This window comes from Lonchura striata, chromosome 1 (genome assembly GCF_046129695.1).
Source record: "Lonchura striata isolate bLonStr1 chromosome 1, bLonStr1.mat, whole genome shotgun sequence".
Classification (NCBI taxonomy): Eukaryota; Metazoa; Chordata; class Aves; order Passeriformes; family Estrildidae; genus Lonchura; species Lonchura striata.
In genome coordinates, this window is record NC_134603.1 from 95,966,128 (window position 1) to 95,982,915 (window position 16,788).

Consider the following 16,788-nt stretch of genomic DNA (forward strand, 5'->3'; position numbering starts at 1 on the left):
ATCTTAGTAACTTCCTTGCCTTCACATATCAGAACAATTCTCCAACTTTATTTTGCCTTCAAAAATAAAATTACATATTTTACTGAGCCTGCAGATCTACAAACACAGAGTCCCCACTGCTTTTTCAAAGACCAGCAAGATTCTGGAACATCTTCCAGTATCACTGCAAACACTGAGGGGAACAAAACCACTTTTTAGCCAAGAAGCTGTAAAGGTTTGCTCACACAGACCAGGCTTGGTCTTCAGCAGAGCAATGCTTGACCAGTAACAGTCAAATCAGCACCACAAAGAAGCTTCTCAGCCACACCTTTTTAAGCATGCCCATGGAGCAGAGAGATCTCAAAGAGGCACCTAAAAGATTGAAGAGTACAGCATTTTGCATGCAGGCTTGAAGAGTTCTGTATCCCTTTTGTACTGTTTATCTTGTAGTATTTTAATAGTATTTAACTTCAGAGGCAAACAGCATGCTAAATTTTGGCAGGAATACATTGACAGACTATTACTGTGTAATCATGGAAAGAATTACACTGACATCAAAACCACAATTATTTAGTTGAATGAAATCCAGACAATATACTCAGAAATTTCAGCTTTCGAAGCCAAACATGCTCCACAGTAATGTTTATGCTCTTAAAGAGGATATCAGTGCTAAAGAAAGCAAGGACAACAATCAGCAGCTAAAGATATGGTGTCTGTTTCTCATCCTTTCAACAGAGAAATCTCAATTAAGAGGAAGCTATGGGTCATCACCAGCATCACTGGTGAAGGCACACATTGCTAATGCATCTGAAGAGATTCTTCATGGACCAAGCAAATGCTAGGGAAAAAAAATAAACAAAATAACCACACTCCTAACAGCATGCCTGTAATTTGACAAATAGCAGCCTAAACAATCAGATATTGCTACCCATTTCCAGAATAGCACCAGCAGAAATTTACAGTAAGACTTAGAGTAACAGTCAGAAGCGACTGCAGCATATCAAACTAGAAACATAAAACTCAGGAAAAAAAGGGGAAAAAAAAAAGTATGTATAGGAGCAGTCAGACATATTTCCTTCTTGACTTTGGGTTTTATATTCTGCAAGACATATATACTAGTCTATACACCTTGGGAAGGGCTAATTTCCATTCATAAAGTGGTAAATGTCTTCAAGGTACTTCTGGCACAGCTTCAGACATCCTAAGATACAAATAAAAAAAACTATCTACTGTTTTCTAAATTGGGAGCTGGGTGGCTTAAGGCTTCCTTTGCAGTATGGTGACATGCCACCTTAGACTGCCTCTGAATACACAGGAACAATTATCATTTACCTGAGGCATAAGCAAGAGCCACCTCTTAAACAGCTGTGCAGGTGTCACATATGCAGCAGAAACAAGGCATCTTCTCATTACAGCAAAAGCACTCACCTAGACACTTAACATGGTAAATTTTTTTCCTTCTGCATCAGAATTCACCCCACAGGCTGTAGGAATTCTCCTTTGAGAAGAATTTCCAAGCAGCAGTAAATTGGTCAAACGACAGCTGAAGGAAAGCCCTGCAGAAACATTTTCTAAAATTTGAGTATATCTTGCCACACTTAGTGGTTAAATTTTTCTAGAACAAGCATATTTTCCCCGTTATTTCAAAGGTGTTCTAGCCTGGCAAATGCAGCACAAGCTGGTTAATCTACTTGGCTACTCCTTGCAAAAGGCCAAGATCTATGGCATTCCACATCCAAGGCAAGCACCTCTTTGCCGTGGACACACCTGTTGGACCAGTGGGCTTAGCTGAGCAATGTAATGAAGTAGCTGACATCACAAGTAACTTTGACTGCACAATGCAAATGTACCATTATTCATCAAAATGGAGTTGTCTCAGGGTACACAGTATCTAATGTCCTTCACTGAACTGCAACCATATCAAAGTCAATGGATGTGTTTTTACACTTACTTTGTTTACTGTCAAATGACATTGAGTTACAAGAAAAAATTCATATTTCCCATTTAAAAAAAAAGACAATAATGAGACTTCAACAAGAAATACTCCTGAAAAAGGAAGCCTGTCTTGGGTATACCGATTTGTGTGTATTTGTGACTAAATTAAAATTGTTACAACATTCAAGTTGCACATGAGGAAGTTCAGCTGCTTAACACATGTGAAAACACAGGTGACAAAAGATAAGCCAATTCAGATCAATTTGTTTGGCAGCCTTTACAAAAGCTTCATTGTGGATTTAGGTTGTAAAGCCTGTGAACACCCTCAAAAGGAACAAGCCATAAGGCCTACGAGTAATAGGAACAGGAAAGTGGAGAGACTTCCACTCTTTCACCTCACCTTCTATGGTTTTGCTTAACTGAAAGATTTCAACATAACTGCATCCTCCAGATCAAATACACATGACCCAGAGGAATTCCTTAGCTGAGATTCTGAAAAAGCAATCAGTGGATTCATATGAAAGAGGCAGGAGGTGACAAAAATATTAAAGAGAAAGAAAATCTTTTTATTTTGCTCACTTGGCTAAAAAGCAACCAAAGTAGCAAGAAGAGATTTAGAGCAAGAGAGAACACACACCTGTGAAAGAGGAAGCTGGAGACTGACCACGCTGCCACCTTGCTCTTGTGCCGTCATCCACCAAGTGCTTCAAGGAAGTTGTGCTTTCCAAAATAAGCCTGAGTTGTGCTGCGACAGCATAGGAGAAACTGAGCTGACAAGCTTGTAAGAACAGTCACTTAATCAAGTCTGAAGAAGCTGGGATAAGGTTGCTAAGAATTGCCAAGAGAAAGAAAGTACTTCCTGCCTCCCAGACTGAATGAAAGCATAGGCAAGTGCAAAGAAACCCAGCCTTGGTACTCTGCAAAGACAAGGTGTCTTGTCTTGAGCAACAGGAAGCACCACTAGGATGAACACCAGTATCACAACTTCACTGAAAAGCCTTTTATTCAACCTTTTATTTATTATTTATAGGGATCACAATGGCAGCTTTTGATGTGTTTCTCACATAGGCCATCAGCAGGTTCAAGTACTCCATTTTTCCTTGCCCTTCTGCATAGCTAGCTATTTTCTAAGAAACCGACTCCTTTGTGCAGAAAGCTCAACAGACAAAAGGATCTGAAAGAGATAATCAGAGGGGGGAAAAAAAAGACCAAAATTTAGTGGTAGAAGATCAAGTCACATGGAAAAGATTTTTACAAGAGGTCTCTATTCAGACTGCATTGGCTGTAGGTACATGGAGAAGAGGAGGCTTTAGCTTGTTACAACTTTAGGAAACAAAGAACTACAGGTTCTGTCTATGCTAGCAGTCACCAGTCTTAATTGAATTTAAAAATTCCAAAACAATTAAAGATTTAACAAGCTGCATGCTGCTGGCAATGGGGTATTCTGTTCTCCTGAACTGTCAGTCCACACAGTAGTGGCAAATAGACCCCTAACCACAGCATCAGATGTCATGACAAATGTTGCCTGGGGGAAGCCATCTTCCCAAACCCAATTTGGTCACTATGTGTAGATCTGTTTCATACCTCAGCACCATTAACATGAACTTCAGCATTTTCTTTTTCCTGGAGCACTTTCAGTATTTTATCTACATTCACAGTAGGTACACATCACAGCATACAGTACCTTATGATTCACTTGGTGTTCTCAGTGTTTTTCAATCCACATCCTGCATACATCATGTTCAAACACAAGGAATCAGACTGCCTGCACTGGTCCTCGAATTGAAAGCCTGCTAGCTGAGCCAGGCTACCAGAACTTCCCTCTCCAGCATACAACTAAAGAACAGACTTCACTGGCAGTCACAAACACTGAGCAAAGCTGCACAAAGGTGGAAAGAAAAAAAGGAAGTTAATACATTAAGGCACACATGAAGTAATCCTGTATCAGTAATACTTCTTACTGTGAACATCTTCTAGGTAACTTATGTTCAATAGCCATCACTAACTGCATTATTCTGAAATGCAATGGAATACAAATGGGCTACCCCAGGCAGGCACAGAGAGCAGCCAAAGTCCTGGACTCCCAGTCCTAGAAGAAGACAAAAGCCCTGTCAATCTGCATATACTGGTGTAGAGTATAAACCATATGAAAGAGTAAAGTGTTGAACCATGTAGTTATAGATGGCTATTAATGCAGAATTTGAAATAGTCTAACTAGTAGCCCTCCTCTTTCCAAAAGGGAGTCAAGGCAATCAAAAATCCAGCATCTTTGTCTAAATAGGGTCTCTGTTTTCAGAAAATATTCTAGTCTTCCACTTCAGTATTTATTATACTACTTTACTCAGTAAAATACTTTTTCTCAACAGTTTTGGGTAACAATCAATAGCAGCACTTCTCATTTACATCCTGTAGAGGGAAAATACCTGGAATTATATTTTAGGAAAGATTAGTTTCATGCCAGAGCCACTATTCATTTGCTGCATGCAAATTATTTTTAACAAGCCCCTTATGCCATCTTGTCACAAACTGCAGGTGGTTCCACTTCCAATCCTGTGGAGCGGTCATAATATCATACAACCTTATACTGAAAGGGACTTCTGTGCAGTTCAAGTTCAAGATCCCTGATGAAGACAGGGTCAACAAGTGCAGGTTGCTTAGGGCCATGTCCAGTTTGGTTTGGGTACCTCCAGGGACAGACACTCAACTTCTATAGGCAGTTTCTTGTGTTCTAGACACCCTCATCATTTAAAACAAACCAATCCAATAAAAGTCACCCCAAAACAGCACATACCCTCCCAAGTTTAAAAAAAGTATCTGGCCTTTAAGTTTGTGGCCAAATGAGTGTTCCTAAATCTCTGCGTCCTCAAACTATGATAAGTATTTTCAATGCACATGAAATTCTCATTCAAGAAAACTCTCTTGGCTACTTAGAGACAGATACTGAAATAGAATACTTGGCTTCAAACAGGACAATATTTGTTTAAATGAGCAGGCAGCAATACTAATATTTAGCTTTACTCAGAAACTAAGACTATTTGTTTTAATGAAAAGGCAGCAATGCTAATATTTACCTTTCAGCAAAGATTATCCTCCTATTTCAATGCGAAAAATCAATCCCTCCAATTTTATTGTTTTCCTGGCAAACCAACATCCTGTCTCTGGTACAACAGGCTATAATATTTCTCCACCTGTGTTTTTCAGGTATATACATGTTCTCCAGTGGCACAAATTCCCACCTCACCATTTGATCACAATACTGAAAGAAGTTTTCATAAACATTGTTTAACTGTTTTCTATACAACTCTTCTCAAAGTAACATTTATTTTATTTTAGCCAAAGAACATCAAAGAATTTTGTAGTATGTGACTCCATACCAGCTATTCATTTCAGGGGTTTCAGTTACTTCTCCTTGTTTTTTTTTAATACTAAGCAATGACTCATGATCTGTTATTACTGTACTTTGCCCCACTGAGTCTGTCTTGCTCAGTTTCATCTCAACAGCCAAATTTTTAAAAAAACAAACAACTTGACCTCAATTTACAACTGCAAATTATCTCAGTAGCTTTTTTCCCCCCCCCTCTTGATACAGTTAACCTTTCTCCAACTGTGAACTGTAACTGTGGCATGAAACTTGCAGTACACATGTATAAGGGTTCGGTGTGTTAGAGGAATAGCAAAGGCTGTAAGCAACTCAACTTTCAATACAAAAGACAGAGGCAGACCCAACGCTTTAAGCTCTTTTCAGGCTTGGTTGAACGTTCTGAGGTTGCTGCCTTAAGCTTTGCCAAATGGAAGCTGTATTTGACAGAACTGCAAGAAAAGGAGCAGAGGCTGGGGCTAGTATTGCTGCTGTAAAAACTCTCACAAGGCAGAGACACAACTGCTCCCTTCATCTACCCTTTGCAATAGCCTCAGGGCATATACTGGCACTGAGCTCCAATGCATTGCTTCATACAAACTGAGCTTTGAAGTGCCTGCTGAACTATCTTGGTCTACCTTGCTGTATCTCCTAGGAAAACACCAGATGCGGACAGAGTTTATTTACTGTTCATAATCCAGGGGACAAGTGGGAAAAGTAAAAACATCAAGATATAACCTCCTAATTAGGCTCAGACAGATTATTTCTTGGTACACTTTTCCAAACAGTCATATATCTAAATACTTCTACAAGTATCAGTACAAGAAAGACAATCAGACTGACTGCAGTGAAATTAGATATTCTGATATTTAAGTTGAATTTTAACAGATATTTAGTCATAAGGTCTAGAAAACAATGCTCTAAAAGTGTACTGCTTTAGTAGCTTCCTGGTATAACCAACAAGCCATGTTTGCATAACTAGAATTACATTGTTAACAATATTAGTATTTGATTAAAAACTCCAATTTTTACAGAGTGACTTCAAGTTACCAAGGTTTGAAAAGTCCAGCATATTTATCTTGCATTGTGAAAACACTATTAGAGTAGTCATATTCAAGTTGAGATTTTTTAAAAACGTATTTTCACTTACATATAACAGGCCTGTTTAATTCAAAATGCTTCTCTTTAAATGAAGAAAAAAGTGCTATGCATTACTCACAAGTAGTCTACCAGCAGACCAATACCTACATGACACTTCAGAAATGTTTCATCCATCTAACCACAGGAACTGCCTCACTCTGGAAGTCATTTTGGCAAAACAGTGAAATGCGGTTTGTCCCACTGCTGTGGTGTGAGAAAGATAAGAGAAATCTCAAAACTGCAAAAGGAGTATATAACACCACTGCCTACATGCTTAGAGTCTCTTATCAGCAATGCAAGTGCTAGAATGATACTGATTTCACCATAACTCCAAGGGCAAATGCAGAATTTGTAGACGTTGATACAACTGCTTTGATTTAATAGAAACTAAGGTTCAGCCCTTAGAGCCACAGTGCCACTTAAGTCCTGGCAACAGAATTATGAAATTTGCTATCCTTTTGTGGCCTCACCATGCATAGAGCAAACTCCTCCTGTTATTTGGCCAGAGGTCAAACTCCCCTTATCAGTAAGGCATTCACCCTTGCAGATACTTGTCCTTTAAACGTCTTCTATCTAGAAGAAAAGTCACCAGAACTGATTTCACTAATGAGTGAAGTTAAGCTGACAAATGGCATGTGCTGTGCCTCCAGTCTCTCACTAAACAGAAGAACTTGTGCAGACAGCCCATTTTTCTCTGGCATGCTGTAAAGTCTCAGAAACCCCATTAAAAGTCCCTTAATCAGAAGCTTCAGTTCAGCCATATCTCTATTTTATGTTTCAGTTAAAAGCTGCATTGTCAGTCAATTGCTCCATTATCAAAGTGTAACTATCTGAGCTCAACTCTTTCTGCATCCTAGAAAGAAAACCCCAACTTTTGTCAGTGGAAAAGGTGAACAATCCACATGTTCATGGTTACACAGAAGTTGTCAAAAATAATGGGTTGTCTGATTCCAACACTATGATTAAGCACACTTGGCATCATCTCAACTCAGGAAGGACTGTTACAGTTCAAGCAGCACCTCACTTGGCCCAAGAGTACTCTAACTACAAAAACCCTACTCCACAATTGCCCAAAATTGTCATGGTCCACATCCAGCTCAATACTTCTCTTTTACCTATCCTTATGTGCCAGGTCCTACAGGGCATTACTTCAGCAAACACTCTCAGAGCACTGTGGCCACATACAAACAAAAGCAGGTTCCTTACACAATACAACTGTTATAGTTTGCTTTTTGCTGTAGCAGAAAGGGCACAGTTTAAATAAGGGGAGTTTACCATCCAATTCTGTTCTATACCACCTTCAGTCTGAAGAGATCCAAGCCTTTATCTCCCACCTTGAAAGAGCATCAGTTAAAGAAAGAATGTGAAACAAGCCAATACTCCTTAGCACAGTTGTTAAAATAATTGCCTGGGAGACACAAAGCCTGAGCTCTAGCTTCCAATTTGTACATTTTACACATGGTAACTAGGTTTACAAACATATTTTACTGTTTCTTCAGGGACAGGGAGATGCAGGTCTCCCTTTCTCACACAGGAAACAAAATCCAAGTCCCCCATTTCTGGGTGATCCTCTTCAAAGAGGGGTAAGGAACAAGTAGTACATTACTTTCTTTAAAATTCATCTAAGAAAATAGATGGACCAGGAATTCTGACAGCAAATCTCAGAATTATGGAGAACTACAGGACCCACACAAAGGCCTTTCCTAGCTCTGGTTCTCCACATGTTCCAATGATAAATAATATGCCTGTGAAAAGTTAAGCTAAGAAGGAAGAGCTGCTTTGAAAACAGACCAAATAATATAGAAAACACAATACTGAAAGAACCATGGTGTTGTAGCTACAGGCCTCTAACTTACTATCTTTGATGAAGAGAAATGCACTTCTGCCAACAACCTGGAAGACTTTTCACACAGCACCAAAGAAGTCCTTGGGAAAGCTCTGACTGTGCTCTTGCTAGAAATAAACATCAAGCAAAAGTGTTAGTACTCAGAGATCACTAGTTTTTCCTCTTCTCAGACATAGTTACATCTCCTTGTTAAACAGCCCTTTGCAGGGTTCTCCCCAGCTATTGGCAGACAGCTGCTAACCCATGAGAAGAGCGTGGACCAAAAAGTGTGGTAAGAACACATAAGACCAGGCATAATAAGGCAAAACACAAGCAGCAGGTGAATGTTCAAAGCAGAGTGCAGGTTCTCTCAGATTGCAGATGAAAAACTGGTCTCTGGATTTACTCCCTCACAAAGAACCCACTGGTTCTTCCACTATAAAATAGAGAGACAGCATTGACTGTCTCGGAGTAAAAGAGCAACGTGTTTGTTTTGACCCGTACTTTTTCACAGTGCTCATGGACTTCTCAACAATTCCACATCAGCACCTCATAGTGGGTCAGCAAACATACTAGGACAAGTCACAGTTGAAGGGGAAGAAGTTCTTCCATGTATGAAGCTGTCACTGACTAAATGTAAGCCATAAAGAAAAAATGCTGTTCCATTGGGATTCTAAAATGAGCCTTAATGGCTACTATACATTACTTACTTAACAAGTTATACCAATCACAGGAGATACACCCTCTAAGCAGAAGTCTTTCAGTACCAGCATCTTCCTGGAGATAAGCAATGTGCAAAGAGATCAAATTTTTCCAGGTAGTAGGAGGTATCTACATTGCAAATAAGACGTTCCTCAAATACGAGTAAGCATGTCCAGGACAACTTTTCATTTAGCACCCACTTTCCAGCAAAGTCGTTGCAATGCAAATCTCTGTGTGCACAAACAGTCCAACCAACTATCCCAGCTGCCTACTGGAAGTGTAGCAGCACAAGCTACAGACTGCAGATATCAACCCTTGTGAACACCTCACCAGGTTAAAACTCACCACCATCATATCTTTTTTCATCATGCAGAAGTTGCTCCAAGGGAGATCATGATTTCTTTCTCTTTCCATGCCATCTTTCTCCTGCACCTTCTGCTTAAAGCACCAGGACTCTGAGAGCATCATTATCCCTATGAGCAATATAGCCAAAAAAATTGGAGACGGAAATGAAAATGAACGTACACGAATACGAAACAGGTGGCCTGGGGAAACACTTTTGTCATCCATTCAGGTTTGAGTACAAAGCAGGTACTGACTGTAACTGCATGGCTGCCCAGTGTGTCACAGTGAAAAGTGATGAGCCTGATCAGGTCGCAACCAACGCTGGCTGCCTCACACCTGCACTGGTACCTTCCCCACTGCAGACGTCAGGATGAAGAGTCCCAACATTCCTCACACTCTCTTTCCTAGGTGCAGCTCCTTTCTCAGCGACGCTCACTTCACACCTCATCCCTACACAGGTTTAGCTGATTTCTCAGGAATTCCTGGTACAGACTACTATAAGACAGTCCAGACACGAGACATAAAAAGCATTGCACCCCATCCTGTTCACACCAGTTGAAGAACACTACAGACCCCCGGGGCAGACAAGCCCTACCCACGAGGTGGTCTGTCCGCCTCTAACCCAGCCTGTCACAGGGAGCTCCAGCCCGGCGTGCCACTGGCGGCACCAGCGGGAGAGGGAAGCGGGCATCGGGCTGGGAAGGCACCCGCGGGGATGTGCCCGGGGCCCGGGAGCGAAGGCGCGGGGCAGACCCGGCAGAGCGCTCCGGTGCCCCTCTCCCGCGCCCGGCCCCAGCCGCCACTGCCGGCGGGAGCCCCGGGGCAGCTCCATCCCATCCCATGCCCTCTCCCTCCGCCGCCGGGAGGGCACGCGAGCGAGGGGAGCCCCGCCGTTACCTGCCCGGTGATGCCGGTGATCAGAGCCACCTTCCTGCCGTTCATCTCCTCGCCGCCGTCTCCCGGCGCGGCGGCGGCGCAGCCACACGCTTCCTCCGCCGCGGGCTGCGCCATCCTCCCGGCGGCGGGCGCGTCCCAGGTGCGGAGGTATCCCGGAGCGGAGGCGCGGCCGCCGGGGCGAGGCTCCCGGCGCTGGGGGCGGGGAGGATGCCTGCCGCACCCGGGGTTACCTGCGCTGCCCCGGCCGCCGCCGCCGCTGCATTTCCGCGCTGCCGCCCCGCCCCTCCCCGCCCCGCCCCGCCCCGCGGCGGCCGCAGGTGCAGCCCCCCGCAGGCGCGCTCCCGCCGCGCAGCCCGGGAGCGCGCCCCGCGCTCGGCGCCGCTCCCGCCGCGCGGCCCGGCCCTGCAGCCAATCAGGAGCCCCGGAGCTGCCCTAAAGGGGCGGGAGCGGCGCCGGGCCGAAAGCTGGCGCGGTGATTGGCTGGGAGCGGCGGCGCGGGGCGCGGCCGGGGAGAAGGAGCAGGAGGAAGAAGAGGAGGAGGAAGAAGAAGAGGAGGAGGAGGAGTGGGGGGAGTGAGGCTGCCCGACTTCCTGACCGCGTGTCGGGCCGGAGGATGCGCCGGCGGTGCCACGAGAGGCGAGCGGGGCCGGGCGCACAGCGCCCCCCGCGGCGCGGAGGAGTCACCGAGTACCGCCGCGGGGGCCGCGCCGGAGGTCCCGAGCGTTCCCACCCTGGAAACGCTTGGTTATAAACGGACCAAAGGCTTCTGGAAAATGGGATTTACAACAAGTGTTTCTTCTTCTGATGAGGCACTGGGCCAGCACGGCTTTTACCGAGGCAGCAGGCTGGTCTCTGTATGTACAAGGAAGAAGGTGCCTGCCCATGATTTGGTGTTATTCCATGTAGGATTTCACATTTTCCTCAATGGGAATGGATGATGGAGCCTCTGCATCTGTAGATGACCATCCTACTGTTAATTTTTCTATTATTGTGCTACATGATCAAAAATTTTTCAATAACATTGAAAATCTGTATAGTATATTAAAAAAAAAAAAACAACACAACTGAATCTAGGAGCATGCTGCCCTTCAAATGGAACTGTACTCTCGAATTCTGAACTCTTTTCTTGCATGCTGCTCCCCACTTTCTTGGTTTGAATTACCTTCCTGCAGCCTCACTCTGCGATGCCATGGAGCATTTGTATTACATCACGGTTACAGAGTTGCAGGATGTCATCCCAGCTGTACCATTTCTGCCTCCTCCAGCTGAAGCCTTTTCTCGACAAGGACATGAAGTTTTATCAAGTTGGCAACATCGACTACTATTTGTGCAAAATTACTTCATCCCACTAAGTGCTTGTTTTATGTATGTAAAGTCTCAGATTCAGAGAGGAGGGGCACCACACATGAACTCCACCTGTTAGTTTTAAAATGACAAGAAAATAGAAGGATATCAAATTCTGAGAGTTTCAGGATTCCGTATACCAGAAATGAGGCACAAACCTTTATTTGATTTGAGATTAGAGGGACTTAAGAGCAAGCTTCCTTTCTTTACTTATTTACATACATTTACTTATTTACGTGTTTTCATTACATTTACATACATACATTTACATACATATTGTTCACTCTCCCGTTGTCTGAACTGCCTAGAACAGTGCATGAGCTACAGCCTTAGAAATTGTCCTTTATGTGGCTAGATAAGCTTGTCAATTCTCGCTTTCTTTGGCAGTCCATTCATTGGCCTGATTTTTTTCTTGTTCTGCTCAAAAAACTGGTGAGTCAGGCTGACAGTGTAAGTCCTGAAGCTGTGATAGAGGAGTCCCCGTCCCTGGGGCCTACATATGCACACGCCTAAGAGCCTTTTTTTGGTTACTTTCTCCAAACATTATTTTTCCTACCTCAGTTATCCAGTGTCCCACAGGTGTCCCATCTGTTTTTCAGATGTAGCATTTTCCTTGACTATTTCTCCCAAAAATACTCTACTGAGGAGGGAAGTTCATCCATACTTTTCATAAATTACCTGATTAATCAAGTGCATCAGTTGACTGATGACCTTTTACTTTGGTTTTACTCTCAGGTGACAAGCACCTCCTGCTCTTCCTCTATTCAGAGCAGTAGATCTCCTTCCTGCTCACTCCTGAGTGATTCAGAACAGAAGAGTCTGCAGTCTGTCACTTCTGTAAGGGGAGCATCCCAGCCAGGCTTAACTGAGAACACTTTACCAGGGTTCATACTTGTATTTTTGGTCAATAGTAATACTAGATACAGGCAAGTGAAACCAGACAGGGTGTAGCCCAGTTCAGGTTCCAGCTGACTGAAGCTAAAAAGAAAAAAATAAAAATAAAAACCAAAAAAAGCCCCCTTTAAGTTGTTTAAATTTCTGTCCCATTTATAAGTCTGGCAGTAGTGGCTACAGACACAGTTAGCCAGCTACCATAATCCTGCTAGGTCTGCCCCTGGCATGCACAGGCACATTCCAGGTTTAATGCACAAAGACCGTTCTGTCACCAAAGTCTTCCAAAGTACATTTACAGAAGAGACTGAAGGCTCAATTGTGGCTCAGGTACTAGATTTTACCTAAGTTGCTCTGGTGTTGACAGCAATTTATGTCAGACTGCAGCTGCAAACTGGAGCAGCAGCCCTTAGGGACTCCAGGATTAATATTCACTCTGAGTGCTAGGCTGCACTGGTGTCTCCTTGCTGCCTCCAGCACCTGTACCATGGCATGTGCTACCTTACTTAGAGCTTTGTCTGCCCACCCCATAATCACTTTCTCACACGTCCGTGTGCACCCAGCTCTGGCTTCTAAAACTGACAAGGCCCCATGGAAAGAGGAGACAGCAGAGTGATGCACATCTGCACCTCCAGCCCCCTTGGATCCCTGGAAGAGGAGATGCTTGTCTGAGCATGGGCGTCCAGTAAAAGTTTTATGCCCAGTGAGTAAATGGTCTGACAAAGTCTCATGAGACACAAAGAGCAGTTATGTGCAGCATTACCTTTAAAGCTGCCATGCCAAGAACTGGGGGAAAGAGATAGGACAGATGTGAAGAAATTTACTTGATACTGGTGGATAAAAACAGGTATCTCAGGGAAAGAAGGGTGGAGAGCACAGCTAATTGAAGTTGAGCTAGTTAAACCAGGAAATAATGTAAAATGAACAAAGAAGAAGCAGAGAGGGAAAACTGGAAAGAAAATAAATGTCATTTAAAGTAAGGAAGAAAGGGGTAGTAGGAGAAAAGGAATGAAGTGTATTAGATTACAAAAAATAGCACTTTAAATGTTAAAGAAAAGTAAAGAGGTGGGAGAACATCTATACCCTGAAATCTTATTACACTTGAGTACTATATATATTGCAGTCCTGATGATTTCAGTGGTTAAGTGGGGATGTGACCACATTGCCTTTGAAATTTGGAAAGGTAACTATGTGTGGTTTAAGGTGTCTTGTGAACCAGTTGTAAGTTCTTGCAGGAAATAAGCAGCCTTACTTCAGAAATAGAAATAGCTGATTTAAAATGCTGGCTTTATTCACTGTAAAACAAAGGTATCCCTGATTTTATTACAATAATAACATCACTCATGCTAGAGCTGTGGTAAAAGTTGACATGATACCACTGCATCCTATTCTGAACAGGAGTTAGAAGTTGTCATTGGACTGAGCGGAGCCCTCTTTCTCTGCATCATTCAGTGCAGCAAAGGGGAAAACTGACTATATTTGTTTTTTCTGGGGTTCTTCTGAATGATCCTCATCCAATAGTTTAAGCAACTTGTGCATTATGGTACTGTGAACTCCATTAAATCAGTGCCTATGGGTCACAGAAGAATGATGACTCAAACACATTTTCCTTTGCTTATCTGTGGCTACCAAATACTTTGGATCCTGTCCCCAGCTGTGAAGTCCACAGTGGCATCTTGGGGTTGTTCACAGCCCCACCAGGGCTGGCTGGGGAGTGCAGAAAAGGAACCAATGGAGGATGAGCAGCTCATCCAAGTGCACTGTCCTTTCTGGGGAGTTTTTGGTTTATACCAGTAGGCAAGCAAGCAAGGTAGGCCCAGGATAAAGTACTGTCGAAATAGCTTCTTTTTCTGCTTCACTGTTTTAAAGTAATGGCAGCAAATAGTTGTATTCATTGACTTCATAGAGCTAGGGAGCTGTGGAAAGCATGTGCAAAAGGAGGGAAGGGTGAGTCCAAGGGAGATCCATAACAATGTGAAAGTGCAGATGTTGGCATGATAGGAAAGGGCACCAGATCTCATGAGGAAATAAGTAGAAGTGAAGAATGGGCAGAGACAAGAAGATGAATGGAGGGAGAGTCTCGAAGTGAAGAATGGGCAGAGACAAGAAGATGAATGGAGGAAGAGTCTCATAATTGTTTTTCTAACTGTTTTCTTTAAGATTTGAGGGCATATGGAGTGATCCACAGCTTCAGTGCTATGACATAGTGACTTAGCAGGTGGAGCAGAAATAATAGGTTTCAAGTATGGTTCTATAAGGTGAGCCTCCAGGCCAGGGCCTGGAGATAAGCAGCACTTGGGAACCATTTGCTTCTCAGGTGGCTCTTTTGTGCCTGACAAATCTTGCACTTCCCAACAGGCAGGATTTCTTTCCAAGAGGACCTTTTCAGTGGAAAAAGAAGTTGAGTCATCAGTGCTTCAACTCTGTAGTAGAGGGGGGAAAATTCCTGGCGGTACTGACTCCCAGCTGGAGCTCTTTGTGTTCAGCATCTGCGGCTTGTGCCCAGCCCACCAAGTACTAACAGCCTCCTTTTCCTCTTCACAAAGGCTCGCCTGCTTACTTTTGAAGGGGTGGGTAAGTGGTCAGACTTGCTAAATTCTTGGCAAAGATTCATCCTTTGAAGGGCAGAGACCCAATTCCTGTTGGTGCTGTCATGATGTGATTTTTACAGCACTCTGCACAACCTGGTGTTTCAAAGGCCAGTTCCAGTTCCAGTGCCATGTTGCTCTCTCACATCAATCGCCAACACTGCCAAGAAATTGTGCTACCCTGTAGTAAAACAGATGGAAGAGCAGGATCCAGGCTGAGGTTGGTGTCACTGTTTATATCCATGCTAAAAGTTTGTGCCTGAGAGACTGGCATGACCAGGTGTGCAAGTCTCAGGCCCTCCTGTGCTTGCTGCAAGAACAGCATGGGCATGAAGAAATAGGGATGCTGGCAGAGCTTCAGGCAGCATGGTGGGCTATGTTTTGTAGCCTCAGGCACATGGGCAGGGCTATGGTTAGCTGGAGCCTGGCCCTCTGCAGCATCTCTGGGCAGAGGCTGATGATATGGGATTCCGGGCCATGAGCAGGGGTGGAGGAACCTGTTGGCAGGCAGGGACAGCCGGGGCTGTGGATACCTTTGGGGCTCGGATAAAGCAGCCAGGAATCCAAGCCAAGCTCTGACTCTAAAAAAAATACTGTTTTGTCTAAAAGGAGCATGGCAGTGACAGTCTAGTACTTCTCTGCTTGTGGTCCCCAAGCAAGTCAGCCCTTGGTGCAATGTGTTCCTCAAGCACACGGAAATAATTAACAAATGTTCCTTTGTATCTTAGCCAGCACTGGAGGTACTTAATTATGGACATTGTTTCTGTAAAAAACACCAAATAAATGTCCCTTTTCATTCCCAGCAGGGAGTAAAGAGCCATGAATACAAAAAGGCCCAGCGATGTGTTAGCATATGCAATTGTCCCCTGCAGCTTTGTGAACTGATGCTAACTGGACTGCAGCCACCGGCGTTAAAACACCTGAGAGAAGAAACAGGTTTGTAACTGGAAGGAAAAGGAGAATTCTCTGTGCATGACTGATTAAAAACACTTTTGCCCAACATGATTATTTCAGTATGTACTAGGAGTCATGAGACCTTTAAGGGAGATGTTGGCAGTTCTTTGAGAAGTGTAGTGATTGAAGTTCAGAAAACAATAAACATATAATTTTGCTAGACCTGACAAGCAAGTTTGCATAATTTAGAGAAGCTCACAAAGAGAGAAGCTGAATCCAAAATATCCAATTCCCTATGATGGTCTTCACATGCAGTGCTTCCAGCAGGATAGCAGTGATATGAAAATACACCATACAGAATGAATGCTGTCAACATTTAATTGGTAGGTTTGAAAACCCATGAGAAATCACTGGGCCTGATGAGAATGAAAAACATCAATATTAAAATGTGACTGTTTAAGATCTTATTTGTTGGATTTGGTTTCTTTTTTTCCAGGAGGGGGTATCAGAGAAGGAACGAAAAGTTATATGATAAGCCTTGAAAGTCTGCCCAAAGAAAGAGAAAAGAACAACTACTGGAAGGCCAGGTTTTTCCCAAATGCCACAACTCATACACAGACAAATCCATGTATCTCTGTCCAGTGTCCTGATGTACCAAGATTCACCTTTTTATTACAGACATTTTCTTTATGGGGAGTAAATTTCAACAATGCAGAATTTGTACCCCCATTGGAATTCTTTAGTCCACTTACTAATGTGAAGCAGGACATCAGGAATTGCTGCTCTGGAAAGATATCAGAATACAGTACAAGAGTTATCTTCTTTCTTTCATGAATTTTTTCTTTTCTTGGCCTTCCATAAATACAGTCTAATATACACCCAAATCCTTA

The 16,788-nt window shown here is 43.3% G+C and overlaps 1 protein-coding gene across 1 annotated transcript in view; it reads right to left on the reverse strand.

Annotated features, from left to right (window-relative positions):
• The window catches only part of GMDS (GDP-mannose 4,6-dehydratase), a 405,591-nt gene extending 395,126 nt beyond the window's left edge, over nucleotides 1-10,465 (reverse strand). The window contains exon 1 of the mRNA XM_021530573.2: nucleotides 10,182-10,465. Within this exon, the coding sequence (XP_021386248.2) occupies nucleotides 10,182-10,295 (114 nt within the window). The 5' untranslated portion in view covers nucleotides 10,296-10,465. The remainder of the gene's footprint in view (nucleotides 1-10,181) is intronic.
• Nucleotides 10,466-16,788: the final 6,323 nt, after the last annotated feature.